The sequence below is a fragment of the Bombus vosnesenskii genome, unplaced genomic scaffold, assembly GCF_011952255.1.
Source record: "Bombus vosnesenskii isolate JDL3184/JDL3185 unplaced genomic scaffold, Bvos_JDL3184-5_v1.1 scf7180000013365, whole genome shotgun sequence".
Taxonomy (NCBI): domain Eukaryota; kingdom Metazoa; phylum Arthropoda; class Insecta; order Hymenoptera; family Apidae; genus Bombus; species Bombus vosnesenskii.
In genome coordinates, this window is record NW_022882998.1 from 22,429 (window position 1) to 50,131 (window position 27,703).

Below are 27,703 nucleotides of genomic sequence, written 5' to 3' on the forward strand. Positions count from 1 at the left end.
CATGCACTGCCATCTATTCATATTTCCTCGAATCTGAAATTTTTTGACATTTAACCATCTGTCGATAAATTAGAAGTGAGAAATAAATCTTTATTACCACCACTGTCTTACCGCATCGCATTGCTGACAATCAATAATGTTCACGCGCCATTATTTCGCGCACCGATGATTCCAGCGTTATGTAACGATGCAACGAAGTCTACTTCGATTTTTCTTTAATTTCATATCGTAAATTTGTGAAATAACACGCAAACAACATAGTGTCCTTAGTGTATTTATTTTTTTTTCATATGAATTATGTATATACATGTGAATTCTTTTGAGACAAACATCACGGTCTCCATGCCTCTTAGTATTCGAGCTTAATCCTTTCAACGTGTAATGAGAGAAAAAAAGGATGATGTTCTTTCCTGATGACGTAGTGATAAAATAAGATGATGTCACAATGATAGCTACGACGTAGCATACCCTACTGCAAAGTAGCTTCATCACATTGTCAATTCCTGAAACCGACAAAAAACAAAGTATAAGTTTTTAAATGATATAGGTGAAATCGTTTTTTTTTATACACAGATTTAATCAGTCTGCCAAGATTTTCAACAATATTATAAATCTGATTATAAAATGCGAAACCGTTGGTAAAATCATCACATAATTGTGTTCTATAAAATTTTGTATTTCCGTTTGTAAACTTACCATAATAGCATTGACAATATCATTCTGATTATTTTTAAGAGCTTTAATAGCCTTCCCTCGAGACACATTGGCTTGACACATTACTAGGTCAATGTCTTTTTCTTCGACACCCGTTTCGTCTACTTCTTCTTCTGATTCTTCTTGTATTGGTGCAACAACCTTTAAAAATACAAAGTTAAAAGATAAAGTTAGTATCAAATATGAAATGTTGCGTTAGAGTTTTTTATAGCAACCAAATACGATATCTTACCGTAGTACTACCGCCAGCTTCAGTTGCTGGAATAACTGGTGGTTCCTTAAACTTCTCAGCTGCTGCTACTTGAGCTTGTTGGCTCAGATCCTCAATCTGTAAAACAAATAATTTCGTTAAATAATTAAAAACCATAATATTTGAAAAAATATGCAATTATTAAACCTATCAGTCTGCCAAGGAATTTTTTCTACATTTCCTTAATTCATAGTATGCGAAACACAAAACTAATCATCACCTTCTCTGAGATATTATTTCTCTAACATACTACTTCAAGTTATTTCCAGAATTTTACCTTGGCTTCGCCAAACACTATGTAAGTATCTGAAGCTGGATTCTTTAACACATCTGGCTTATTGATTACAAAGAGAATATTTTTTGATTTACGAATAGTCACTCTGTTAACTCCTTGCACCTGAACAAAACAATTTCAAGTATTTATTTATTCATACATATAAAAAAATATATGGCATATTGCATTCATCTAACATACAGGCTTTAATCCCAATTTGCTCATAAGCTTCCTGGCTTTTTTCTCTCCTCGACTTTGTTTTGCTTTAGAAACCATATCAATAGGAAGACCAGTGACAGTTGTCCCTGGGAAACCAACAGTACCCCCAGCTCCTGCATCGTCCAATTCCGGGATAGTATCATCTGAATCTGTATCAGTTCCAGATCCTGCTGCAGCTGCTTCGACCTTAGTAGGTTCAGAGCTTGCAGCTTTATCGAGTTCAGTTAATTCTGGCATATTTGTTGATCTGTAACAAATAATTACATTAAATAAATAATAATATACATTTACCACTTTTTATTATATATTACAAACTGAAATAAATTGCAAAATATATATGGTCAGCATTTACTCTTTTTGTAAAATGTATAATTTTATACGATATGAACGAATCTGTATATTAACATAATTTATACATTGATACAATCATTCTCCATAAAAGTCGGCCACACGTGTGTTACACCGGGTTAACAAAATCTGCCCCACCTAATATACCCTCGTTTGTAGTATGACTTTCAATGAACATGAACGACTTCGCATGTGTAGATAAAATAACGATGAGATTGATGAACAAATTGTATATTATTAATAAATATAAAACAATTAAATGGAGAAAATAAACACTTATCACACAATGATTGTAACAGACAAATGGACGTTGTTATGGCGCCCACTGAAGGTAGTCGAAAAATACTTGCAAAGATACGACCGACAATTCCCGTTGCTATTTATGTTTAACTATCGTGACAAGATTAATTGCGTTCCAATAATTGTGAGTGACACATTTTCAGTCTATCCGCGTTTTTATACGGTGTTTTATATCGTTATGCAGCACGATGAATTTCGTGCGTGAAAATCATCGAAGCACAAACATTTCGCACGTTCATCGTTGACAATAAATCATTACACGCGATATGATTCACACAAAGGGATATGTTTGTTACTTGTCTCTCGATATTCGCGCTCTTTTACTATCATTACAGAACGATGCCGAAAAAATCGTTAGATTTACCTCGAACGATAATCCGTCGACGACCGAGCACTATTTTTACCATGTAAACTGAGACCAATTCACACGTGTACTCGTATGAGCATAATTTTGTACTTTTAAGAACACAAAGCGCAAGCAGACATTTTGTTAAATCAGCACCCGCAATTGACTACGCAAACCAAAGAGAAAACATTGCGTTTTACGGAATTCATTTCGAAAATAATTTCAAGAATATTAAACACGAATAAATATTAAAAAGAATATAAAAAGTTTATTAAAAAGGGAAATATTTACATGTATGTATATCCGTACATTTATATGTATGTATGTATATCTCCATGTATAGTATAATGAAAACTATAATATATGTTTATAGTGTACACATATTGTAGTACGCATATTTTATAACAGTTTTACAATGGAAATTACTTCTACATATTTTTTTTAAGGTTCATCGGAAATTCATCGATATCTATTTTTTCTATGCTTTCTTCACGATTATGTACTTTTTTTCGTTCCGATTCCGCAGTATCTAGTTAATCTACATAATTGCAATTATTTTTTTTAGAAAAAATATTGAATTATAAACATGTTTAATTGTTATTAACTCTATTGAGTTCCTTACCACATGTATTTTTTTCTGATTTAGTATCTGTATCAGTATCTTTAGTATCAGTAACAGATTCAATCTCTTTCAACGTTTCTGTAGATCTTTCAACTGCTTTCATATCTAAATTTAAAAATAATTTAAAAATAATTGACTCAGATTATTTTTTTTAAATCAATAAGATCATAGTAAGTATACTCGTAAGATCATGTATTTATTTTCCTTTCAAACCTGAATCAGATGTATCCTTTGATTCAGTTTGTTCATCTTCCAAAAGTTCTGTACTGGTGTTAGCTGATAAATGTTCAGAATTGTTTAAAGATGGATTACTAAGTGTAATATTGTGTTCTAGTTTTGGAGCAGATGGCTTCTGTTTCCTTGCAGGATTCAAAAAATTGCAGTAACAACATCTAAATCCTACAAAATAAAAATACATATATTTTGAATATTTATTATTATAATTAAATTTTTATACATAATTCTTGCTGGCAGATTATAACAAATATTTACCAAAATATTCAAATTCCTCTTTGAGAGCCATTCCATTGTGCAACTCACAACTTCGACAAATTAATGCATATCGATTAGATGGACCATCCCCAATGAGATAATCAATTATTCGATCCAAATTAGTCCTTTGCGGCGATAATATTGGACGTGGTAAGATTGATGAACAGAATAAAGGAGACTCTATTATGTAAAATTTTGCTTTGATAAATTTACAATAGAAGGTAATAAAATACAAATGAAATAAAAAAATAAAAGTTATTAACTGTAATCCACAGGATACTAACTATGATTCTGATTTGGAGTATTGACTAGTTTATCACTACTCTGAAGAGGAGTATTTGGTAAATTGCGAACAGGAGTTATGCCAGCTGGGGCAGGGCCAGTGTTAGAAGATACGCAGCTTTGCGCATTTAATGCTTGATTTTGACTTATTGTTACACGCTTCCTCAGTTCCCCAAAAGGAGATCTAGCAAATTTTATACATTGTGGTGTACTAGATTGTTCAGGAATTTCTATTGCAGGCTAAAATGAAAGATTCTTTTAATAGATGCATTGCCTTCCTTTTCAAACTGTTTTCATATAACTAACTGTTTGAGATATAAACCTGTATATTATAGACAACTGAAAAATGAGTTAAAATAAAGAAAATTATATTAATACTATAGTCAATGCACTTACTGGAGTCATTCTTAGTTGATCAGGCGCAAACTTTAACAGAATTTCTTTAGCTTTTTTATATGTTTCAATCTCTGCAACTACATCCAGAATTTTCTTTTTTTCAGATTGCATATAGATTAATCTATCTTGATTTTTAGAAATTTTATATTTATAATACCAGGTTACCATCTTTTTTGTAAGCAATATTCTGTGATAATGAGATACATTTTGTCATACCTCTTGAATAATTTAGTAAAGGAAATAAATACAATTAGAATACTTACAAAATTGGAAAAATTAACAGTGGAATGATATAAAATATTTGATCATATAGTGATGCAGGGGAGAAATAAAAGTAAAAAATGAATGCTGTTATAATATAAAGTATCGCACTGTATAATATCAGAATTCCAATAATTTTTTTATGTCTTTGTTCTATACTATATCCATATCTTTCCATCTCTTTAATTTTCTGTTACGGAAGGAATTTTTGATTACTTATCTAATTATCAACATAAATATAGTTATCAACAAGTAAAAGAATATAAATATTTTACCACATCAAGATCCTCCAAAATTTCAATTGTTGTTTTCTTCCTCTGAAATGTAAAAATAATTTACATTATAAATTTATATTACAAATATTGGCATATTTATATATGAGATCAATTTTCTAGAAGTATTTATTTTACTTTATGAGCATTACATTATATACATTACATTTATTCTCTTTTTCTCTTAGTATATATATTTACATATTTTAAAAAAGATGAATTTCAATTATTGAATTGAAATGAATTCAGCACAATGAACCAAGGATGTTCTTGGCATAATAATTAATATGAAACTTTATAAATAACTACATGCATAGCATATTTAATTAAAACTTTTGTTTGGAAGTATGATATCATATTTTTATATAGTAGTTTTTATTATGTGACATGAAACACATACGTTTATACCATATTTTAATAAAAAAGGTTCTCATATATTTCTATTTAAAAGATATTTACAGACATCTCTATGTATATAATTTTTCAACTGTTTTTAATTCAACAGTGACAAAATTGAAATAATATGGATGCAATGTCATTGTATAGTAATTTCGTATTGCGTGACAATTCTATATGAATTTCAAATCGATGTTGATTAATCATTCAATATTATGAATCTTATTCTAATTAGGTTAAAAAGCTTAAATCTCCTCTTTATAAAAATTAAAGGTTATAAACTTTTAAGTCATAAATTTGTACTACTTATAAAATAATATAGTATGTACTTATAAAAAGTTGATGCACTGACTTACGCTAAATCTTGATAGAAATCTAAACAAGATTTCCATCTTAACCAACCGTTGGTGCCGATCAATCCAAATTTAAACTTAAATCACTTTGTGTTTTGTTTCGATGTTTATAGTTTCAATATTTATAAGTGTCATGATTTCTAACATATTTGTCATGACCTTTATAAAAAAGTACTTTTATGGCACAAGATGTTCATTTAAATAATATATCGGTAAATTAGTAGATATCAAAAAATTTTCTTTTCACTTGTCACTTTCTGTTGAATAAATCAATTGAGCATAAATATATTGTTTTCAATTAAAATGTGTATTAAGTTACGTTCCTTGTTATTTCGTGTTCGTTCCTATCGGCTATTCACCAGTCGAGATACGCTCCGTTTGAAACTACAAATCAAACTGATACGAACAACTCTACGTTGTATGTATATGTTATAGAATAACGACTCGGCTTGTGCATCAATAAGAAATGCAAAGAAATAAATAAAATATATGTTAATATTATATATCACTAAAAATATTATAAATACTTGTAAAAATAATTGCAGCTATTCTTCCGAGAACGACCTTTAATTTAGACGAAACATTGAAAATATAATAGGTTCCTTTTAGATAAAAACAATGTTTAGGAGACAAATTTTTGACGTCTCAAAAATTAAGGCATCTTTTTAACATTTTTCATCTTTCCTACACATATTGAAGTATAATTTTTATGTATACAGTATAAACTTCAAACATGATATTATTATACATACATAAATAGAACAGAAGTATTATGGTCGATCACATAATAATCGATACATTCCTATTACTTTTATTGTATACGAAACAGTAGAGAGTAAATGGTAAAAATTTAGGCATCTTTCCTGTTAAATTACCTGAAAAAAAAGCTAGTTTGCATTTAATAACAAAGATATTATTATAACAACTCCATGGAGTTGTATAATTTTTATATAAGATGAAATCATTTATAAAAAAAAAAAGATGAATTTATACAGTTTTCAGTGTGATATGTCTATTATTATGTACTGTTTTCGATCCCATTTCGATATATTCATTGATAGAAGGGATTGCCTGTTCTACAAGTACTATTTCCGCAGCAGACATCTTTGGTAGTCCAAAATTTTTTTGTATACCACCTGGGCCGAATTGCAATTGGCTGGTGAAGTAGCGACATCCCGGCAAAATATTTGATCGTACATAAGCAGAGGAAATAACATTTTTATAACCGCTAAGTCCTTCGACAAGCGCAAGGATTAATTTGGCAGCTGCAGCTCCATCAGACAGCACTGGACCTTTAAATTCAATATTTGCCATTTCTTTATCTGCAGTACGTAATGATTGTAACAACATTTCTTGTTGCGCCTACATGAATTTTTTATATAAGGTGTTAGAATGTGCATAAAAGAATTCTCTCCCTAAATATATATAACAGTTTAATGTAAATGACTACATTTTCATACATTGTTAAATCGATTGATTGGAGAAGCACACGACAAAAGGGGAACAATAGTGTTTGAATCTGCCCCGCCAACCATTGGAACTGATAAGAATGCAGGATTTAAATCCAGAAGATTCGCGGTTAATGCCTCCATTCGCATACGATCATGTGCAGTGGAACCAATAATTCTGTCTGGATCCCACCATCCAGCAAGTTTGTAAATTTCTGACACCATGGGAAGTATAGCCGTTACTGGCCGAGTAAAAACAGCTACCAAAGATTCTGAACTCAATTGCACCATTTGCTCAGCCATTTCGCTCACGTATGTTGATGCAGCCTCAAATTGTGCTGCGGGACTTACATCAATATTAGCATTTGTCTCATCCATCAATGCGATAATATCTATCTGTAAATCATATCGATTTCTACGTATCAATTTTATCAACGTTGGGTCAGTGTTGTATTGGAGACTGTACTGCTCATTTTGTTTCATTGTTTAATAAATAAATACATACTTCTTTAAGAGCTTCTTTTAAATGTTTTCTTTTAAAATATTTTACACGAGGTGATGTGTCAATATGACTAATATCTAAAATTGCATTAGCCAATGAATCTTTTGTATCTACCACATGTATTCGTTTTATAAGACGAAATTGTTTTAGAAGAACAGCAGCGTACATCAATGACTCGCCGCCTCCAATCATGCAAACTTTTATGTCACCTTTATGATCTGGTGAAAAGGAATCATAATTTTTTAATTGAGGTTTGATGTTAACATTAGCTTCTTTTTTCGATTTTTGACCATTTCCTTTATCTTTTGCACATTTTGATTTTTCATCGTCAATCGGCATATTTGAAATGTTGCGGTAAAAACGGCGTGGAATGCATTTTTCCATAGATACCAAAAGATATCGCTTTGATCCAATCATATCCAAACATTAATTTTTATGTGAATCATTGACGATAATTTCTTAATACTGTCGAAGATGATAAAAAGATAGAATTTGGAGAATGCTTAGGTTATTGACTTAAAAGTACATTGATTCTAACATAAAGATATAAAGATAGAGTGCGTGAGCGAGCCGAAAAAGTGACATTAGAATAGAAAGAAAACAATAAATATACGTATTGTCTATGTTGTTTATATTTTTCATTTATTCACATTATATTTACAAAAGTTAGAAATTTTTCGTTCATATATATATATATGTACTTAATGTAATTAAAGAATAATGGAAAGAACTAGACACAACTAGATATTAATAAAACTCTGTTTTAATGCACGATTTATATAACGTCATCACAATATATAAAATAATATTTGCATTTTATTATGGACTTAATATTATTCTGTTATTTTATTGTTGATTATAGTATATATGTACTCAACTTGCTTCTATGATAAGATCAGACATATCTGGAACAGACTGTATTTTTAATGTCTTTTCATTTGCTAAATGTAGCAATGATACAAAAGAAATAGGAAAACTTAGGACTTCTATATTGGCTTTTGTTAATAAATTCGGTAATGTTTTACAAACCTCACTAAAACATCTATTTTCTTTCATTCTATTTTCTTTTTCTCGGTTTTCAATATTTTCTGTATCATTGCACATAGTCAGGCTTTTCCAAATGGATTTTTTTAGTTGTCGCATATCGATTCTTTTAGCACGTGTACTATATGCAATGGATATCTTATTTGTTAATTTAGGAATAGCTACTAAGTTATCTCCAGTAAAAATCATTTGTGCTTCTGCTTCATCATTTTCAACTTCGTCATTATTTTCAAGATCATTATTATCTTCATTTAATGCATAGTCTTCATTAGAAACATATGGACAATAATTTGACGTATCATTTTCATTATCATAATTATAATTCTCTATATCAGATACATGAGTGGTATCTAATTGATCCTTTTTCATATTTATATGTATTAATTCATGAAGGTACAATTTAGCAGCACTTGCAATATCATAATGCATATCTCGTGGTAATGTAAGTCTTTCTTCATACCACTCTAAATTGGCAGCATCAAACTTTGTAACTTTACTTACTACAAATTTTGGTACTACTGTTGTTTTTATACTGTCGTCATAACATATTTCTATTTCTTTTCTTTTTCTACCTGGCTTCTGTGGACAAGCGGCGATAATTTTACTTCCAGATAGTTTCGAAAAATTACTTATTCTCCAATGAGATGGACCAGCCCAGTGTATATTCAAACTTTTCTGAAGGAAGGAATACTCAGATGTTTTAATCACTCCAACATTAGATAAAACTTTACATAAGTCTACAATTTTTTCTGTTGGTTTTTGTACCTCTGCACATTTCTCTGTATTTTCCACATCATCTTGAATATCTAAATAATTCATATCATCATGAGGCACTTCTTCCTCAGATGGTAAGCTAGCATCTAAATCAAACTGAAATCCACTTTCATTGTCACTCTTTGACTTTATACCTTTATCTTCTTCTCCTCCTTCTCCTGTTTCTTTCTCAATATCGTTGATCCAATTTTGAAATTCAAAATTGGTTAAAGGTGGACATATTTCTAATTTAGAAAAATCTTCCATCTGGGGAATAATTATTTTTGCGTCTTTTTTGTCTATTTTTTGTTCTACAACATCCACAATAACATCATGATATAAATGTAAAGAATAGTTTGAATTTGCATGATTTGACAGCATTACTTGATATAATGCATCTGTAGTTTGTGAATCCTCATTTTCCATTATCCACAAAGAAGGCTTCATAATTTCTACAGTTCCTTTTAAGCTATCTGTCGTACTAAAAATCTTCTGTTTGTTTTTCTTTTTCCCCTTTTTCTTATGTATTCGTATATCTTTCACTTGATCTCCTTCTTCGGTATTTAGCTCTCCATTTACTTCATCAATTGAGCTATCATTTTGTTGCTTATCTATTCCACTAGTTATTTTCATTATTTCAGTATAAACTCCATCTACACGAAAACCATAGATTTTTGTGCTTACATCTAAAGATGTACTAGCTGCTTGCAAATTAGATATGTTGGCATCTTGTTTTTTTATCATATAGGACATGAAGTCAATTATTTCAAGACTAAATGCATTTTTCACATTAATCTTGTTTTCAATATTAAGTTTTATACATTCAGCCATACGATCCTTTATCTCATGTGTTGGCATATGTGCTAGAAAACCAAGACCCAAAGATCTTCGTTTTTTATTTGTGCTTAAATTTTCTACTGATGCTGTAGAAGCATTTAATTCATGACGTCTAGCCAATCTTTCAGCTTCGTCATTGTTTTCTACTAATTTGGGTGATAATGTACTTTGTAATACAAAAGATTTTCTTCGCAGAGATGATGACGATGATGTTCCTAATATTATTTCCTTTTCCATTTTGCAGACTTATTTAAATATATACACAGAGATCAAATATATATAAATGTATTTAAAGATGCCTTTTCTCATTCACCTAAAACAGACATTTCCGTTTATGTAATTTACCAAAGTGTTAACAAAGTTTAACGAAAATGAACGAAAACAAAAAATACTTACCACTTAATGAAGTAAAATTGCCTATAATCTTTTCCAAATCAATCCTCATTAAATGTAACAAAGTATAAAGTTGTTGGAGTTCGAGTTGCATTTGTCGAAGTGCTATCAGTTCGTTAAAAATCTCCTGAAAGTAACGCATTAATATTTACATAAATTCAATGAAACTTTACTTTTGTATACCTTATTATCCATTTAAAAGAAAGTTTGTAGAAATAGATACAAGAAAAATATTTTGAAAATTAACTTAATATTATGCATTCATTCCACAATGTTTTTTTTTGATCAACCGAAATTATCACAAATTCAAACAAGTTTGAATGTAAGTGTTCTTAAAACCATTTTATTTGGATAATAATAAATAATTCTTATTTTCATGGTATATTTACTATATTATTTTTCTAAATATATTGTTTCTGATAAATAAGAAATCAACTATAACAAAACAATTAAAACAATTACATTTATTTAATAATTTAAAAATTTTATTTGACATAAAAGAATATAACATAGCGACTACTAACAGCTGCTACTAAGCACATAGAAAAGCGCCAAGAGGCTGCGACATTAGCGCACCCCATTTCTAGCGCGGAACTAATTGAAAATTATAAAATACCTATAATTATCCTCCCGCGTAAAGACAACAAATAGCCGATCAGTTTTCGAAAAAATATTCTTAGATTATCTATGCTTTTCTTTTTTTTTACAGGTTGTTTTTTTGTTTGTTTTTTTTTTTATTCCTAAGAGTTCAGATTCATCACTAGTAAAGATGGCAGATTTGGATTGACGTAACTATGAAAGATTTATCTCAGAGAAAAATTTGCAAAAGAACCCAATATCACGATTATTTAGTAAGTATATATTTTACTTATATAGTAAGGATTCATTATAAAGCATGGACTTAGGGTGGACCTTTTGCAGATCTTACGATTGAGATTGAACAAAATTTCATGTTGCACATTATTTCAAAATATATTTTGTTAACACATAACGTTTCATAACAAAAAGTTTCGTGTTATAAATTATTCCAAAATATATTTTTTTAAGACGATGATTCGTCGATATCCATTTTTTCATCACTCTCGTCACAATTATGTGCTTCTTTCGTTTCGGACTCCGTAGTGTCCGATTCCGCATTGTGTGGCTCGGCATTGTTTGGTTCATCTGTGATTGTAATTATTTATAATACCAAAAAATATATTAGATTATGAGTATGATTAACAACAACGTTACTTACCACATGTATCTTTAACTGGTTCAGTAACGTGTTCAATCTTTTCCAATGCTTCTGTTGGTCGCTCAACGACTTCGATATCTGAATCTAAAAATTATTTTCGATTGATTCCAATTATTTCTTCAATCCCAAACAGTTTATACATTAGCTTTCTTTTTATTCAAACCTGTATCCGATGCATTTATTGATTCCGTTTGCGGAGGTTTTAAATGTTCTGCTACATTTGGATCAGATGCTACATATTCAGAAGTATTTAAAGATGAACTACTATGTGCAACATTATACGTTAATTTCGGAGCAGATGGCTTCTGTTTTCTTGCACGATTCCAAAAGTTGCAATAACAACATCTGAATCCTACAAAATCAAAATACATATATTTTGAATATTTAGTAACGTAATTAAATCTTTATACTTAACTCTTTTTGGCAGATTATGACAAATGTTTACCGAAATATTCAAATTCCTCTTTGAGAGCCATCCCATTGTGAGACTCACAATTTCGACACACTAATGCATATCGATTCGATGGACCATCTCCAACAAGATAATCAATCAATCGATCCAAATAAGTCCTTTGCCGCGGTAATACTGGACGTGGTAACGGAGTTCCTAGTAACAAAAAAACCTCAATAAAAAAAATTTTACTTGAATAAATTAATTTTTAATAAATTAAAAAAATAAAAATTAGCAATCGTAGTCCTGAAAATACTAACGATAATCACGAATTGGAGTATTAACTGGTCTAATACCACCCTGGAAGGAAGTATTTAATGGATTCTGAGTGGGAGCTGTGCCAACTGGGACAAGACCAGTGTTAGCAGGTATACCACTATGCACATTCAGTGGTTGATTTTGATTTATTATTATACGTCTTCTCAGTTCCGTAGAAGGTGATACTGGAGATATTATATGCTGTGGTGTACTTGATCGTTTTGGAGTTTCTGTTGATGATGACACTTTAAAAGTTGTCTAAAATGAAAGAATCTTTTACTAGACTTTTTATCTTCTATATATTCAAATGTTTCTCTAGTACTTTCTTATCCAAAAAGATACTCATAATTATCAAAAATTCATTCTTCATATATTTTATCGTGTAAAATACAAACCTGCGGGGACAACTGAAAGATGTAAAAATAATTCAATTATTAAAAATTTGTAAAGATTATTTGTAACTAAAATAAAGAAATTATATTATAGATTTACTTACTGGAGTCATTCTTAATTGATCAGGTGCAAACTTTAACAGAATTTCTTTAGCTTTTTTATATGTTTCAGTCTCTGTAACTTCATCTAGGATTTTCTTTTTTTCAGATTGCATACTACTTAATCTATCTTGATTTTTAGAAATTTTACATTTATAATACCAGGTTACCATCTTTTTTGTAAGCAATATTCTGCGACAATGAGATACATTTTGTCATATCTCTTGAATAATTTAGTAAAAGAAATAAATACAATTAAAATACTTACAAAATTGGAAAAATTAACAGTGGAATGATATAAAATATTTGATCATATAGTGATGCAGGGAAGAAATAGAAGTAAAAAATGAATGCTGTTATAATATAAAGTATCACACTGTATAATATCAGAGTTCCAACAATCTTTTTATGTCTTTGTTCTGTACTATATCCATATCTTTCTATCTCTTTAATTTTCTGTTAAAGAAGGAATTTTTTATTACTTATCTAGTTATCAACATAAATACAAGTAAAAGAATATAAATATTTTACCGCATCAAGATCCTCCAAAATTTCAATTGTTGTTTTCTTCCTCTGAAATATAAAAATAATTTGTTTTAACCCAATTACATTTGTAATAAAAGGAAAAGTATTTCCATATATAATATTCTCTTTCTCTCTCTCTTCTCTCAATGTACTTATTTATATACTAACATATTTTAAAAGAAAATGAAATTTAATTATCAAATTCAAATGGAAATTTATGTTATGTTTCAAGTTATAATACTTTATTTTTAATATAATTTAAAAAATAATAATTTATAATTTTATAAAATAATAATTTTTATTATACAACATAAAATAGGTAAGTATCTTTATACAATTTTTTAAGACAAAGCAGTTACAAACATTTGTATGTATTTTCAAACATTTTTATTTTCTTGTATTTTTACTTTGTATGTATATATTACTTTCTGCCTTTTTGGTTTGACAAAATTTAAATAATTTGAACGTAATATCATTGAATAATAATTTTATATTGTACGAGAATTCTGCATATATTAAAAGTCAATGTTAATTAATTATTCAATATTGGAAATCTTATTCAAATATGGTTATAGACATTAAGCTACAAAAATCATAAATTATAAATGTTTAAGAATTTATATTGTTATATATTATGATAACAAAGTTATTCTTTAGCAAACTTATTCAAAACTTCCTTATTTTCGCGCCTAACCTAAAAATTTGTCATATATAAAGAAATGTGTTTGAATTAATTGCATTTAAATATTATAAAACATAATACATTATGCGTTAAAAGTTTAAGCATTTGTTATAAAATATTATATCTAAATTATTTTTGAATGCTTAGTAAAAGATTTATAACATGACAAAATGTTAACCTCAGTAATACAGTATTAATGTTATTTACATACTACCGGAGACTTACGCGAAATCTTGATAATATAATCCCCATTATGTCCAAATTTTAATAAGTTCTCGTCAAAGATAAAACCGATCAAACGTAAGAGATTCATGCAATTTTTTTTCTTTTTTTTTATTGAGCAGACTTCGAACAGCTCCAAATTTGTAAAATATTCTTGGAATCGAGCCAATGCTGACCCATAAGCGAAGATACATAGATATTTAACATAATATATATGTATACAGGTGAATATATATGTGTGTATGACTAGAATATGTATTCTGTATAATGCAGCAGAAAATGCACGGTTACGCTATGCTGACAATGATATATATATATATATATATATAACACCTGGAAAGAGTGCAAAGGAATCGTTAAGGATAATTCCTATGTAAAACTAAAATTTTCATTCAGAAAATGTATCGTCCTAGGGATTATAATATTTTCATGTTACAAACGACAATAGTAATAAACTACTTACATAAAGAGATTAAATTTATCCTGATTTATTATAACCTATAAAAATTTATGATTAATTAAATTGTAGAACATTTAATTCATAACACCTACCTAATGTACCAATTTCATTATATGTTTTTCCATTTTGCAGATTTATTTAAATATATACACAGAGATCAAATATTTATATTCAAAAATGCTTTAACTCACTCACCTAGAGGAAATATTATTAAATTTATGTACTTTACCAAAGTGTTAATAAATATCATTAATCTAACCCCGTTAATAAGAATAAAAAATTAATTATAATTTAACGAAGTGAAATAATCTATAATTTTTTTCAAATCAATCGTCATTAATCGTAACAAGTTATACAATTTTTGTAATTCGAATCCTATTTGACGGAGTATTTTCAGTTTGTTTAAAAGTTCTTGAAAATAACATTAGTATTCAAATAAATTTTGATAGTGACAGAGAATATTTTCAAAATATAGCGAGACTTTATTCTTCCATACTTTATCATCCATTTGAAATCTGAAAAAAAATTACTAAACATAAAACAAGACAAAACATTAACGCTTAATTCCGTGGATTGCTCTTTAGTTTACAGTATGTTTTGGATACCTGAAATTGTCATAAATTCAAATGCTTGAATATAAACGTTCTTAAAATCATTTTATCTGAATATATATTTTCATTGTATATCTACACATGATTTGTCTAAATACATTTCATCTGATAAATATAAAACAATATAGGAGATTTTATACTTATTCAATAATTTCAAGACTTTGTGAGTATATAACTTCTGTTTGACGTAAGGGGAGCTTCTCAGGGGTTAACTTTTGATACGAGGATTATGTAGAAGCTTCTACTGTTGGCAGTGCCGTTAAATGTGACAGGTCAGTCTGCAAGAATGGCGACCATGGTAGAAGAACAGAATTCGGTTGACATGGGCGAAGATAAAGAATCACAGTGAGTTGTGATATATTAATTGTAATAGAAAAATCACCGATAACTAACGTGTAATTACATGGAAATATTAAAATAAGAATGTTACGTTTACAGCTAGGCTTTGGGAAAATAACCTAACGTATAACATTATTTGTAATTCTCGGCGATATTTTTTAATTTTTATATCTATTTACATTGCAGATTCGACCAAGTTACTTACAATTGGGTGGATATTACCCAAGAATTTTTCGATGCCATTACAGGTGCTTATTTACAAACTTATTTTCTCCTTTGCAAGTGCTTGCTTTACAAGTTCTTTTTTATTTCTTTTTCTCCCCTCATATTTTTTTGTTTTATTATGGTAGAGACAATTTAGTTTTCATTTGTATACAACTTGTTTTGTTCAAATAATCATGTAATTTTATCCAATAATATTGTTAGCATTTAAGTATCACTATTTAATGAGAAATTAATTTATAATGATTAATGATATGAATTAATCGAAACAATATTTTATATACAAAATATTTATTTAATACAATACAAAACACTTTATTGTTATGTTTATTTAGAGTTGGAATTGGGTGAACTATTGCGTGATGAGTTATTTGGATTATTTGAGGCCATGTCTGCAATTGAAATGATGGATCCAAAAATGGATGTTGGCATGCTATGTAATAGAGGCAACAACAAACCATGCACTTTTACACAGGCTGTTGACTCTGGTGCATTGAAATTGGACAATTTGACACCATCAGAAGTTATAGGAATAATAGATTCAACATATGCGTGCATAGTGTCTTGGCTTGAAGGCCATAGTTTAGCGCAAACAGTTTTCACTAATTTATATCTTCACCAACCGAGTCAAATAGTGGATAAACCTTTGAGAACCTTTTGTTATGCTGTATATAAAATAATTGAAATAATTAAAGATTGCATCAATAAAGCATTAGTTTTTGAGGAAGAAGATTTCCAGAGTGTTACTTATGGTTATAGATTGCAACAGGATATTACAGAACAAAAAATCATATCCATGCTGAGAGAAGTAGAAGATGAACTACCTGGGAAAAGAATAAAACCAATTCATATAGTATCAGAGAAAGAAGTAGGTGCATGTTTTGGAACACAAGATACATTTATTGAACTTTTGTGAACGACTAAGGATATAACTAATTACTGAAATTGTTATTATTTCTTTCAGTATGGTGATAGATTAGCACTCTATGCCAGAATTAGATTTACAAAAATATTTTATCAAATTTTATCATTAATGGGAAAGAAAGAACAGTTGCAACAAAATTTAAACGATTGTCATACATTGTTATCAAGATGTTCTTATATGATTCAAATGATGATTAAAACAGTAAACAGTGGAGAAAAAGCTGATGAAATATGTAAGTTTTTCAAAATTTATAGTTTACGTCATAGTATATAGTTTACATCATGTGTTATGTAATGATTGTAGCAAATTATCCAAATATTATGGGGTTTGACCCTATGGTGAATCAAAGATTATTACCACCAACATTTCCACGGTATACAAAAATAAAGCCAAGACTAGAGGCTTTAAAATATTTGGATGAGCTATTAAACAGATTTCGAACAGTTACTACGATTACTAATCAGAATGGTTTTCATGCAGCTTTGGTAAGACAAAATCTATAGGTTACTAAAAATTTTTGGCATAAATTCCAAGTACACTGATTTCTTTTTAGGACTTTTTTTTAGAATTTTCACGACGAAGTCCATGTATATTATCCAGATCAATGTTGCAAATAGTTTATTTACCTACAACAAATCGAGTATTTGGTGTGCAAAATTTTGCCGATGTTTTGAAAGATGCAGCACGGAATTTCATAGCACCTCCGGTACTAATGCCAAAGAGCACGTTACTTCAAAATCATCAAGCTAAGGAATATGTTGATAGTTTTTTATCTCATTGTGTGGGCCTCTTTGGTAGTTTGTTGCAACTTACTGGCCATAATAGAGCAAGACAGAGAGACAAATTAGCACATTTATTGGATGATTTTGCAATATTACAGGATGAAGTGAGTTTAAAAGCTAATTTATATTTCATAACATTGGAATATTTCATAACTTCAAACTAATGTATGTTTGAAATTTTGCCAGGCTGAAAGAGTTGATGGATTTTTACATGCCTTGTCAATGAAAAGTGATACACCAAGGTCACATTTAGCTTGTTTCGGAACATGGATCTTGTATCATACACTACGAGTTATGGTCATGTATTTATTAAGTGGCTTTGAATTGGAATTATATTCAGTGCATGAATATCACTATATATTTTGGTACCTATATGAATTTCTTTATGGATGGCTAGTATCGGCTATTACAAGAGCCAATACGTTCTTGATGGAACATGATGTACATAATGATACACATAAAGGTAGAGGTGGTAAGAAAAGTGCGAAAAACAAGAAGAAAAAATCAACATCAAGACCGTATAATTTAGAAATATTAATGTATCAAGCGATGCAAAATATATGTGGAGGATATTACAAAGTAAGTTGCGCATGTCTGATTTTTTTATAAAATGTTATCTTCATGATTTAATTTCATCTATAAAATTTGTTTTATAGGCTTTAGTTGGTTTCCGTATGGATGGTAAAATACCACTTCCTGAGTCGCCATTTGATTCAGAACGAGTACGATATGAGCACAGGTTATTACCATTTTCTTCGTTACTCACTCCACCTCCGGTACATTATCAAGAATTCTTAGATATGACGAATGCACAGATGCATAAAAGAAACGTGAGTATAGTGGCCTATTCTTCTTGATTTTAACTAGCATGGAGCATTTTTTCTTAACTTCTATTTTCCTAGGAAAAGGTTACTAGTGAAATGCTGTACTTAGCCGGTTGTCGTCATTTTCATCAAGCTAGAAATATGTTAGAACGAGCTTTGTCTTTTTATCCACAAAATTCTAGTACTCTAAATGAGGTAAATATTTTTAAACCTTTCGATTCCTATGTTTGTATTAAACATATTTTACTCATTATAGCGCTTGATTTACAGATCAATGATTTATTAAAAGTGGCGAAAACGAATTTCGTGGTTCTAAAGTTACTCGCTGATGGGCATAAAAAGGATTCCAAAGAACCTCCAGTATTTGACTTCTCGTATCATCAACATTTCCCATTGATAAAATTGATCTAAATCATTTGCAACGGTCATCATTTCATGCTATAAATGACATATTATTTATTCTAGCTCTAATCGTGCAGAAAATATTTTTGTGTTGTTGATTTTGGATGCCTTTTTTTGTCTAATACAATGTTTAAAGCTCCCCCCCTTTTTTGTTTTATTAACGATACACCCTTCATTGTACAGATATGTATTATTTATCGTACATATTTTGTGGATAAATTTCTATAAAGAATGAAAATGATATTTGTATATAGTTTATCATAAATCGTATGTTTTAAGTGAATTCATGTGGATATTAAGAATGAATGCGTCGGTCGTTTGAAGATAAGGTTCGTGAAATTTACAGATCGTTATGAAATGTAAATAACAAAAGTATAGAATGTATAGTCTCAAAATGTTGTATAGTAATACATCTTATCAATGAAATTGTTAACAGTTCTTGTTAGTGACATCTGCAACATTTTGAATATATATTGCAGGCTTCAGCTATGTAACACATGTTCCGATAACAATCTTTTTTATAATAACAATCCGTAACATTATTAATCAAACGTGATCTAAATTGTTTGCGTCTATGAGTATTATATTCCCTACATTTTAGGAAGACATGATTTATACATTATTAAATTCTGTATTGTACAGGAACGAGAGAATATTGTAACATTAAACTGAAACACTAAATTTCACTGTAAAATCAGAAAGAAGAGAAAGTGATGTATGTCTAATAAAAATAATACTCTGAAATGGTTGTGTATTTAATAAATAACATTATCCGATAATAATACATTATGTTATATATATATATATATATATATATATATATATATATATATATACATATATATATATATATATATACATATATATATACATATATATATATATATACATGAATATCAATAAAAAAATGAATAACCAGATTTGTTTGAGTTTGCATCTATATTCAACATCTACTCTATCATTCCTTAAAACCAAGTCGTTTTAACTAAGCAAATATTTTTTTGTTTAAAACGTTTAAAACGCCTATTAATATATACAAAATTTCAAAATGGTTTGCTGCCGTTCCGTAGAAGTGGAAGATCGAAGAATAAAAAAACCTTATTTGGGAGGATGGAAGCATAAAATTACCCAAGTAGAGTATTTAAATGCCGAATCGCAAACAGGCCCCCTAAGGAAGCCAGAAAAAGAAAAGTGCAGTAAAAAAGTGCAATATATTTCTTGGACAGATGTATTTACGCAAACACCATGCGTTCATCCAACACAGATGTGGCGGTATACGTGGTTTTCTTCCATTTAAATTAAAACAAATACTTCTAATTTTATTTTCAATTCCTCCTTTAATTTCTTAGTTTCCTTTGCTTGGTTTCAATAATCGATAATTTCTTTTATCATTCTTTTTCGTTAATTTATATCTTTCTCTCTGTTTAGATCTGATTACTTTATATCGGCCGAATCGGATAAATATGTAACATCAAAACCATACGAAACATACGAAGAAATGATGAAACGATTGGATTACGATGGAAAGGCGCGAATTATCCAAAGAAACTATAGAATATACAAATTATTGAAGTATATCAAAGAATATGCGAGACAGTACCGAGAGTTAGTCAAAGGTTGTAAGCTATACGAAGCAGAAAAGATAATGTTATACAGGTATGTAGCATTTAAAACACGTGAAATGTACAAAGTCGCTCAAAACCATATTATATATATCGATTGACGTCTCAGGAAGAGGCATCAGCAGGAAATTCTTCGAACAATTCATCCCAAAACTCGATCGGATTTTGATCTGTTATATGGTTTGGTTGAAAAATGGAGACGCGATCGCCTTGAATGCGCGAAGCTACGTTTCTTTAAACCTGCCAGATGTGCAGAAAATCACGAAATTTTGGAAAAAACCATAGAAATGTTGAATGTAATCGACGAGAAAAGACAGGCGGTGAGGCAGCGCTACAGGAAGCGGAAACGCGCGAAATTTGTTGCGGTTAATTGCAAGCCTATTCTGTGGAACGGTTACAAGAATAAATTGCTGGAAATGGACACAATGAGAAACCAGAAGGCAAGAGAATTGAAAATGATTTACGACTCGTTGATGAACTACGATGTTACTCGCGAGGAACGCATGGAGATGCTCACGATACTGAAGAAATCGTTGGAGATACACAACTGTGTGTCTGTTTTCCATTTGATACGACTCTTGGACGAAGAGCTGACCTACTTGGCAAGGGGGATGAAACGCATGTCACTAGGCTACTTTCGAGAAAGGATAGTTTGTAAGAAAAAAATAATATACGAGATTTTGTCCTGTGACGTTCCAAGGTGACAGAAGAATTGTTAACAAAACTTCTTTCCGCTTTCTCTTTCACGATGTAGACAGTTACTTGAACTTTTTACGGACGTCGCACTCGTGCTGTTGCGTGAACAACGACAGATACTTTTGTAAGAACGTAGATGACGAAAAATTGCGAGAACCAATTGAACCTATAACGAAATTGTGTCACGGTTGTTTGAAATTGCTTCCTATTCACCAATTCACTGTTCATGGAAGGATGAAAAGGCTGTCTACTTGCGTTGGTACTATCGATCTCGTTTGACGTTAAATTTCTCGAAAAATTTAAACGGAAAATATGCATTAAACTTTTTTTTTACTGCTTTAAGGTTGTACTTGGTTGCGTGAACGAAATATTAGACACGTGAACTACGACCCTTACAAATTTCTACTGGACTGTGTGCGCTATGAGGAAACGAAAAGAGAATCACCTTCGGCTATCGCGTTTATGATGCAAAAACACGACATGTACCATTTGGTGAACAATATTTGGCACGGCCACTCTGTAGTCAGTGAAAATAGAGATATGTTCCTATTACGGATCGTTCGATACGACGTAAACGAGGAGTGGTCACCGTGGAATTGTATCCTTTTAACCGAGGAAGAGGCTGACGTTCATTGCAGTATCAAGGATCTCGCGAGCGTATACTCGAAGCCACTTATCGAAAAAATCTTGTTGTCTCATCAGTTAGCGAAAAACCAATTCAAGTACGTGCACATACGGTTTCAAAGATAGAGAAGTGGAAATAACGTATCGATTGAACTGGTTGCAGGCATTTGAGACAGTTTGAGAAGGAGTTTCAAGGTAAATTTCAGAAAATCGAAGATAAAGCGGTGTACAATGCAGCGATCAAAGTGGACGATTATCTTTTTACGTGATATACTTTGCTGTATCTAATCGTCTGTTCGCTCTTTCAATATAATCAAATTATAAGGTTATTTTCTACTTAAATATATTTATATATACATATAATTAATTGTTATAGAAAATAAGTATGTCGGGTTAACATTAGAATTTAAGGCGCGTAACGATTCTTCGTTTGAATTAGCCATCGTTTTACAAAACAGAGATTATATTTACGCATATATACAAGATTTTACAAAATATTACGAATATTGAGTTTAATGAATAATAAGGTTAACAAATAATAAGTTTAACTAATGATTAGATTAAAGAATAATAAGTTTAACGAATAATAAGATCAACGAATAATATGTTTTACGAATAATAAGTTTAACGAATAATGAGTTTAATAAACGCTATTAACAATGTTCTTGGGTTCAAACGAATCCACGGCCAACGGGATAACTCTTTACTATGCGTAGAATAATTTTAAACACAAAAATACGATTGCTGAGACACTCGGTAAACTGCTCGATGTATCACTTTCCAAGGCGATCACACGAATGATGATCTGATGAAAATCTTTTTCGCTATACGACTGCATTTGTTTGTTATATGCTCGCTGGAGGCATCGAGAAGGTTCCAATCGCCGTTGCTAGGCAGTTTCTGCCAAGAGTTTGTTGTATACTCTTTGGAAGCATCGAGAAAGATCCAAACGCCGTTGCTAGGCAGTTTCTGTCTGGAGTTTGATTCCTAATACAACGTATGTCCCATTATATCGACATCTCCAAAATACAATTCTATGTGATTTCTAGGGAGAACGATACAACCGATCCACACCTTCGTCAGGCAAAACGTTTATCCCGTGACCGTGGCTACGTTCGGCGACCGGTTGTTACCTCGAACCCACTTTCGCTATCACAAATATCGAACAATTACAATCAGATTGAATGACAGCAATTACTTAATTACAGCTATGATAGAATCTAGGCTAAAGCATTAGAAGACTTTCCCAAAATTGCAAAGGGAGGACTCCGGTTTTCCTTTCATCTCCGACAAGTATATAAAAAGAAAAAAATAGACGATTGCAAGATAGACGATCTTCATCTAAATTTCTTCTATCTTGTTCTTGTATCTGGCAGCGATCGAGGGGAGGAGAGTTGGAGGATGGTGATTTCCTTCCTTTTTTGAATGTGCGATATATAAAATCGAAAAATAATGGACTAGAAAGTGCTTTCGATCGACCAAGCAGGTTGTCATTGGCAACGGTGGATTTAAGGGTTTGACCTTTAAGGTGGTGCAGAAGTCTCTTATATGGATTGCGTCGCATTGAAAGCTCCGTTCTTTCTTTTCAGTCTGATCGTTGCCGGCACCGATTTCACGTTTTTTATCTGTGCAACGATGTCGTTTTGATAAATCTAATAGCATGCGTTATTTCAAGGCACGCTATGCTGCCATCGCCGTTGCCGTCGTTCGCCTCTTGGTCGTTAGTGCACGCGTCGTTGGGCAATTTATAGCTGAACAAGACGAGAGACAATAAATTTCTCGGTGACGACGACAAATCACGACGAAACGAACGATGAATAATCGTGAGACTAAAAGCAGCTGATAAACAGAGGCGTTATAAAAGTAACACAGAGCGTCGTAAACTATACAAAACAAGAGGAACATCGAGTGAGTTGAGGTATAGAATAGCTTAAAGTAGCTTTAGTGTAGAGTACAACAATATTATTTGAATCGAAAAAGGACGAATTGTATTTTGCATACGTTGCAATTCAATTCTTTACTTCTTCTGCTTCTTACATTTATACATTTGCTTTGTCGAATTTTCTATGTCACGAGTTACTTAAATATTTTCTATGTATAATGAGGTTAATTTTTAAATTTGATTATTAATTTATCGTGTATCGATTCTAAGGAAAAGAATCATTTGTTATTCGCGCGTTTCGAGATAAATACAGTGTGCTGCGAATCACGTTTGCGAATCCATTCTTCTTGTTTTTTCGACGATGGGTGATAACATTATCAACGAAACCCGACTCTTAATTATCATTTATTTATCATCGACACGAACGTCCGTTTTTGCGAGTTCGTCTCTTTTCTACTTTCTTTTAACGATAACGATTTAATCGAAATATTCAGTAATATTTCCTCCGGTTATATCCTTATATTTATAAAATGTATCTTTCGTTGGGTTTGGCTCGAAAATGTTGTTCATTTTCGACGCAGAACTCTTCCGAACGTGAATTTCAATGGAATTTCAGCAAAATGGAGTTTTGCAGTTATCGTTTCAGGGTATTGGAATATTATTTTAGAATATTTATATTTGATTTCGAAAAGGAAAAAAAACGTTAATCCCGATGGAGGGATGAAAAACCATCCACTCGGCGGTTGAGCGCGAGTGCGCTCGCAGATGCAGCGGTTACATTGGCGATTCCCTTTTTGCATTTCTTCGCCATTCCAGTCAATTTACTCAAATATTTTTGCATTCGTATCGGTATCTTAACAACCTTTGTTTTCGTTTCCCCGTTAAATAATTCATAATTCACGGTGAGTGGAAAATTTCGAAAAATCGTACGTAATAATTTATGGAAATATCTTCAGATATTTCTCGTTGCTTGAGAAGATAATAGATTTTTCTGACAATTTCGTGACACAAAAATCTCTGTAGAATATGAAGATACATGGTAGCACACATAAATATTAAAAACCTAAATAAACACACAAATGCTTGTAATGTAAATAAACAAAGCGAGAATGTTTACGAACAAGTTGGCAGTGTAGACAAATAGAAAATACATCGTCATTCTGTATTTCATAAATTGAGAAGAAATATGATGCCCGCTATTTTTATTTCTTGTTAACACAAAAAACAGAATTGTGGATAAAACGCGATTCGAAGAAAATGCTTGCTCGCACTTGCTTAGTTACGATTCGTACATTTTTGACTTCATCGCCTCCTCGCAGAATCACGAATGTTTCATGTGCAGATGTACCTTTAGTCAGCTGCTGGCGATCCAATTAAACACAAATTAAATTTTCGTGTTCAGTCGGCCACAAACGTTTAATAAGCGAAATGTAAACACTTAGTTCATGGGACTAGTTTACACGTGCAAAATGAATTCTCCATGTTATTACACGTTTCACGAAATCTAATTAAATTACAATTCGTCCAATCCAAAATCTATAGCGAGTCTTACTATGTATATAATCCAGCCAACCTCCAACCAACTAAGCTTACTATTTCTCTGAAGCCTGCGTATCCTACGTACAAATTCAGAAAATCGTAATTTTCATTTTCCATCTTTTACTCCAGTATCATCTTATTCCAGAGTTTCCAATGTTTCCGTGAGCAAGATGAAAGACAGACAAAGAAAAAGAGAGAGAGTGAGATATCTGGAACGACCCGGTATTCTATAATGACTCGATTGAAACTGTGTTAAACGAAAGAAGAGGGTGGAAAAAAGTAGAAAAGTTAAAATCATTTTAAACGAAATAAGAGGGTGCAAAAAAAGTGGAAATAAACTACACGCGGGCACACATGCGTGTTTTTCTTGTTTAAAGGGCCAAATTATACGCGATGCATTGAATGCATCGACCGTACAACGCGCGCTGGTACACAAGTTTTACGGTTCTCCGCGTTCTCGCCGGTGCATTTCCGTGCACTCCGGAATTACCAGCTGGATTTCCATCAGCCATAAAACCTTGAAGGGTGCATTCCTCTGTTCGCCGCAGATGCTAAAGCTTTAGCCGGCGTTTGGCAGGATAACAAAGAATTAAGCGCTGCTCGGGGCCTGAATTAACAGGTATTTATAATTTGGAAGTCTGTGGAAGTTAAACTTCCTCATATAGTACGTCATATCCTTTCGTATCTTTAGTTGTGTGCGCAAAAAGATAAAAATTAAGCTGTTCAGAAAACATATTTTTCGGTTTTTTTCTGAATTATGATATTTATGTTTATGAAAAATTGAATCATAATTTAATCATGATCATAACAGAAGAATATAATCAGTATATTTTTGTTACTCTTCTGATGTAAATGTCACTTTTTTTATTAAATAATAGAATTTTAATATAATATAAATTGAAAATGAAAACAAGTTGGTAGGTTTATAGTGTATGTTTTTTAAAAATAGCTCATAGGTTGACGAAATTTTGTGTAAGCCAAAGTTATAATTGGTACTTGTCATGATATTTAGTGTACGAAACTAATTTCTGCTCTGGTTTTATTTCTTCCGTTGTATTCATAAAAATTTAAATTTTCATAAATCTTCATAAAAAGCCACAGTCTACTCGTAATTTATTTTAATTGATTAGTCGCGTGGAATATTTTGGCGAACGAAACGATAGTTTTCTGGTTCCAACTTATTTGCGGTCAAATTTACGTTTGCAATGTACTTATTCATAATCGAATTTGTGCCAGTCCATGTTCGTTTACGGTGAAATTTATGCTACACTAAGCGGTCACCGATAACATCTACGTTTATGACTGAATTTATGACGCAATACGCGATACGTCGATGATTGACGTTATAATATTTACGCTGTTTACTTATTTCGGATATCAATGGCTAACTTTATATGCTTATGATTTTTTCATTGGCCATTACGCGGCGAAAACTAACGGGGAAGAAAACACATTCGACCACGATGTTCAATAACTTGAAAGCTACTCGTGCCACGGAATATTATACTTTCATTCTCTAATGGGAAATTTGGACCTTTGCTTCTTTCAAAGAATTAAATACAAATGAAAACGCTGTACCATTAAAAGCATACTAATTTCTGCAATTATCTTTATTCTAACGGGACTGAACAATTTTAAATTGATAATTTCCTAAAAACTTTCTTACATTCTATGTATGCATAAACATCTTTTGTGAATCAGTAGAGAGTATACGAATAAGTGATAAGTTTAGTAATCGATGTTTAAATTGCATTTAATAGGGGCCCACTGCATTGATTGCATTTGCGGTATTTTATGAGGTTGCCAGATTCACCAGACAGCCTGTTTGCCCTTTGTGATTTCTAATGTCACATCAGTGCTTTACACTGTTAATGGCACGTGATTATGTTTACAATGCGCCACGTGTCCTCCAACGTTACTGTTCGTTGTTTGTGCAGAGTATCATGTGACTTCTGGTTTGCGATACATTTGTAATGGACAATACCGAATTGCATTTACCCAGCCTAAATTATGGATTTCGTGTAAATTCGACAATTAGACCAAGTGGAATATTGAGTTACGGTAAATGAGATTCAAGGACAACGATCCTTACATTTATTTACAATTGATCTCTTATTTTTGCCAGAGTACAATGGGCTCGAATACAAGTATTCCACATTAAAAAGATGAAAGAATAAAAAATATTAAGAAATTTCTTGTATTTCCAGGTGCAGTTTGGTTACAAGCAGGAGAAGCTTCTAGGACGAAATTATCGAAGATCGAGAAAAGTGAAACGACATAAAGATATTGGCACTATTCTACAATCGCTGGTCTTCCATTTTTACCAGGTAATAATAATTTTATTTATCACACTAGGAAAAGAAAAAGACAACAAGATTAAGAATCTTTTTGTATTCCAAAGATCAGT

The 27,703-nt window shown here is 31.0% G+C and overlaps 6 protein-coding genes across 9 annotated transcripts; 2 read left to right on the forward strand and 4 right to left on the reverse strand.

Moving 5' to 3' along the window:
- Positions 1–261: 261 nt before the first annotated feature.
- On the reverse strand, positions 262–5,705 carry LOC117237258 (nascent polypeptide-associated complex subunit alpha). Of its 2 annotated transcripts, XM_033501027.1 has the most exons (13): positions 5,529–5,705; positions 4,780–4,821; positions 4,507–4,694; positions 4,244–4,430; positions 3,850–4,087; positions 3,566–3,745; positions 3,287–3,472; positions 3,098–3,184; positions 1,440–1,708; positions 1,242–1,361; positions 947–1,042; positions 697–855; positions 262–503 (listed from the first exon to the last, which is right to left on the reverse strand). In XM_033501027.1, exons 1-13 carry the CDS (start codon positions 5,562–5,564, stop codon positions 489–491), a joined length of 1,803 nt encoding a protein of 600 aa, XP_033356918.1. In that variant the 5' UTR covers positions 5,565–5,705; the 3' UTR covers positions 262–488. The 2 variants fall into 2 exon arrangements, with proteins under 2 accessions (XP_033356918.1, XP_033356917.1); XM_033501026.1 differs by lacking the exons at positions 3,098–3,184; positions 3,287–3,472; positions 3,566–3,745; ... (3 more) ...; positions 4,780–4,821; positions 5,529–5,705 and adding an exon at positions 2,470–2,595 and having other exon boundaries at positions 1,440–1,704.
- Positions 5,706–6,464: 759 nt separating this feature from the next.
- On the reverse strand, positions 6,465–8,135 carry LOC117237257 (probable malate dehydrogenase, mitochondrial). Its single transcript, XM_033501025.1, has 3 exons — positions 7,479–8,135; positions 6,986–7,369; positions 6,465–6,887 (listed from the first exon to the last, which is right to left on the reverse strand). Exons 1-3 carry the CDS (start codon positions 7,890–7,892, stop codon positions 6,513–6,515), a joined length of 1,173 nt encoding a protein of 390 aa, XP_033356916.1. The 5' UTR covers positions 7,893–8,135; the 3' UTR covers positions 6,465–6,512.
- Positions 8,136–8,216: 81 nt separating this feature from the next.
- LOC117237255 (condensin complex subunit 2-like) lies at positions 8,217–10,878 on the reverse strand. The gene is made up of 3 exons (XM_033501021.1): positions 10,686–10,878; positions 10,506–10,629; positions 8,217–10,422 (listed from the first exon to the last, which is right to left on the reverse strand). The coding sequence occupies exon 3, from the start codon at positions 10,344–10,346 to the stop codon at positions 8,349–8,351; it is 1,998 nt and encodes a 665-aa protein (XP_033356912.1). The 5' UTR covers positions 10,347–10,422; positions 10,506–10,629; positions 10,686–10,878; the 3' UTR covers positions 8,217–8,348.
- A 570-nt stretch (positions 10,879–11,448) lies between these two features.
- LOC117237256 (endoplasmic reticulum junction formation protein lunapark-A) lies at positions 11,449–14,642 on the reverse strand. 2 transcript variants are annotated; one of them, XM_033501022.1, is made up of 10 exons: positions 14,372–14,640; positions 13,471–13,512; positions 13,208–13,395; positions 12,945–13,131; positions 12,844–12,855; positions 12,451–12,706; positions 12,185–12,346; positions 11,903–12,091; positions 11,740–11,823; positions 11,449–11,666 (listed from the first exon to the last, which is right to left on the reverse strand). In XM_033501022.1, the coding sequence occupies exons 1-10, from the start codon at positions 14,396–14,398 to the stop codon at positions 11,545–11,547; spliced, it is 1,269 nt and encodes a 422-aa protein (XP_033356913.1). In that variant the 5' UTR covers positions 14,399–14,640; the 3' UTR covers positions 11,449–11,544. The 2 variants fall into 2 exon arrangements, with proteins under 2 accessions (XP_033356913.1, XP_033356914.1); XM_033501023.1 differs by lacking the exon at positions 12,844–12,855 and having other exon boundaries at positions 14,372–14,642.
- An 830-nt stretch (positions 14,643–15,472) lies between these two features.
- On the forward strand, positions 15,473–19,677 carry LOC117237259 (N-alpha-acetyltransferase 35, NatC auxiliary subunit). 2 transcript variants are annotated; one of them, XM_033501029.1, is made up of 10 exons: positions 15,473–15,784; positions 15,965–16,026; positions 16,336–16,868; positions 16,965–17,157; positions 17,229–17,410; positions 17,479–17,811; positions 17,894–18,286; positions 18,364–18,537; positions 18,616–18,726; positions 18,802–19,677. In XM_033501029.1, the coding sequence occupies exons 1-10, from the start codon at positions 15,726–15,728 to the stop codon at positions 18,940–18,942; spliced, it is 2,181 nt and encodes a 726-aa protein (XP_033356920.1). In that variant the 5' UTR covers positions 15,473–15,725; the 3' UTR covers positions 18,943–19,677. The 2 variants fall into 2 exon arrangements, with proteins under 2 accessions (XP_033356920.1, XP_033356919.1); XM_033501028.1 differs by having other exon boundaries at positions 15,475–15,784; positions 18,610–18,726.
- Positions 19,678–19,922: 245 nt separating this feature from the next.
- Positions 19,923–22,262, forward strand: LOC117237269 (IQ and ubiquitin-like domain-containing protein). Its single transcript, XM_033501037.1, has 6 exons — positions 19,923–20,205; positions 20,362–20,589; positions 20,665–21,209; positions 21,310–21,510; positions 21,595–21,973; positions 22,039–22,262. The coding sequence occupies exons 1-6, from the start codon at positions 19,982–19,984 to the stop codon at positions 22,142–22,144; spliced, it is 1,683 nt and encodes a 560-aa protein (XP_033356928.1). The 5' UTR covers positions 19,923–19,981; the 3' UTR covers positions 22,145–22,262.
- Positions 22,263–27,703: the final 5,441 nt, after the last annotated feature.

Excerpts from the sequence above, each read along its gene's own strand:
- LOC117237257 (XM_033501025.1), bottom strand. The coding sequence starts at position 7,892 with ATGATTGGATCAAAGCGATATCTTTTGGTATCTATGGAAAAATGCATT. Across the intron at positions 7,370-7,478 it reads TAAAAGAAGCTCTTAAAGAA|ATAGATATTATCGCATTGAT; the intron begins GTATGTATTTAT and ends TATGATTTACAG. Across the intron at positions 6,888-6,985 it reads CAATCAATCGATTTAACAAT|GCGCAACAAGAAATGTTGTT; the intron begins GTATGAAAATGT and ends AAATTCATGTAG.
- LOC117237269 (XM_033501037.1), top strand. The coding sequence starts at position 19,982 with ATGGTTTGCTGCCGTTCCGTAGAAGTGGAAGATCGAAGAATAAAAAAA. Across the intron at positions 20,206-20,361 it reads CATCCAACACAGATGTGGCG|ATCTGATTACTTTATATCGG; the intron begins GTATACGTGGTT and ends CTCTCTGTTTAG. Across the intron at positions 20,590-20,664 it reads GAAAAGATAATGTTATACAG|GAAGAGGCATCAGCAGGAAA; the intron begins GTATGTAGCATT and ends TTGACGTCTCAG.
- LOC117237255 (XM_033501021.1), bottom strand. The coding sequence starts at position 10,346 with ATGGAAAAGGAAATAATATTAGGAACATCATCGTCATCATCTCTGCGA.
- LOC117237258 (XM_033501027.1), bottom strand. The coding sequence starts at position 5,564 with ATGGAAATCTTGTTTAGATTTCTATCAAGATTTAGC. Across the intron at positions 4,695-4,779 it reads TTTTGGAGGATCTTGATGTG|AAAATTAAAGAGATGGAAAG; the intron begins GTAAAATATTTA and ends CTTCCGTAACAG. Across the intron at positions 3,185-3,286 it reads AAAGGATACATCTGATTCAG|ATTTAGATATGAAAGCAGTT; the intron begins GTTTGAAAGGAA and ends AATTATTTTTAA.
- LOC117237259 (XM_033501028.1), top strand. The coding sequence starts at position 15,726 with ATGGCGACCATGGTAGAAGAACAGAATTCGGTTGACATGGGCGAAGAT. Across the intron at positions 17,411-17,478 it reads ATGGTTTTCATGCAGCTTTG|GACTTTTTTTTAGAATTTTC; the intron begins GTAAGACAAAAT and ends ATTTCTTTTTAG. Across the intron at positions 18,727-18,801 it reads ATTCTAGTACTCTAAATGAG|ATCAATGATTTATTAAAAGT; the intron begins GTAAATATTTTT and ends CTTGATTTACAG.
- LOC117237256 (XM_033501022.1), bottom strand. The coding sequence starts at position 14,398 with ATGGGGATTATATTATCAAGATTTCGC. Across the intron at positions 13,513-14,371 it reads TTATATTATCAAGATTTCGC|AGGAAGAAAACAACAATTGA; the intron begins GTAAGTCTCCGG and ends TTTATATTTCAG. Across the intron at positions 11,667-11,739 it reads ACCAGTTAAAGATACATGTG|ATGAACCAAACAATGCCGAG; the intron begins GTAAGTAACGTT and ends TTACAATCACAG.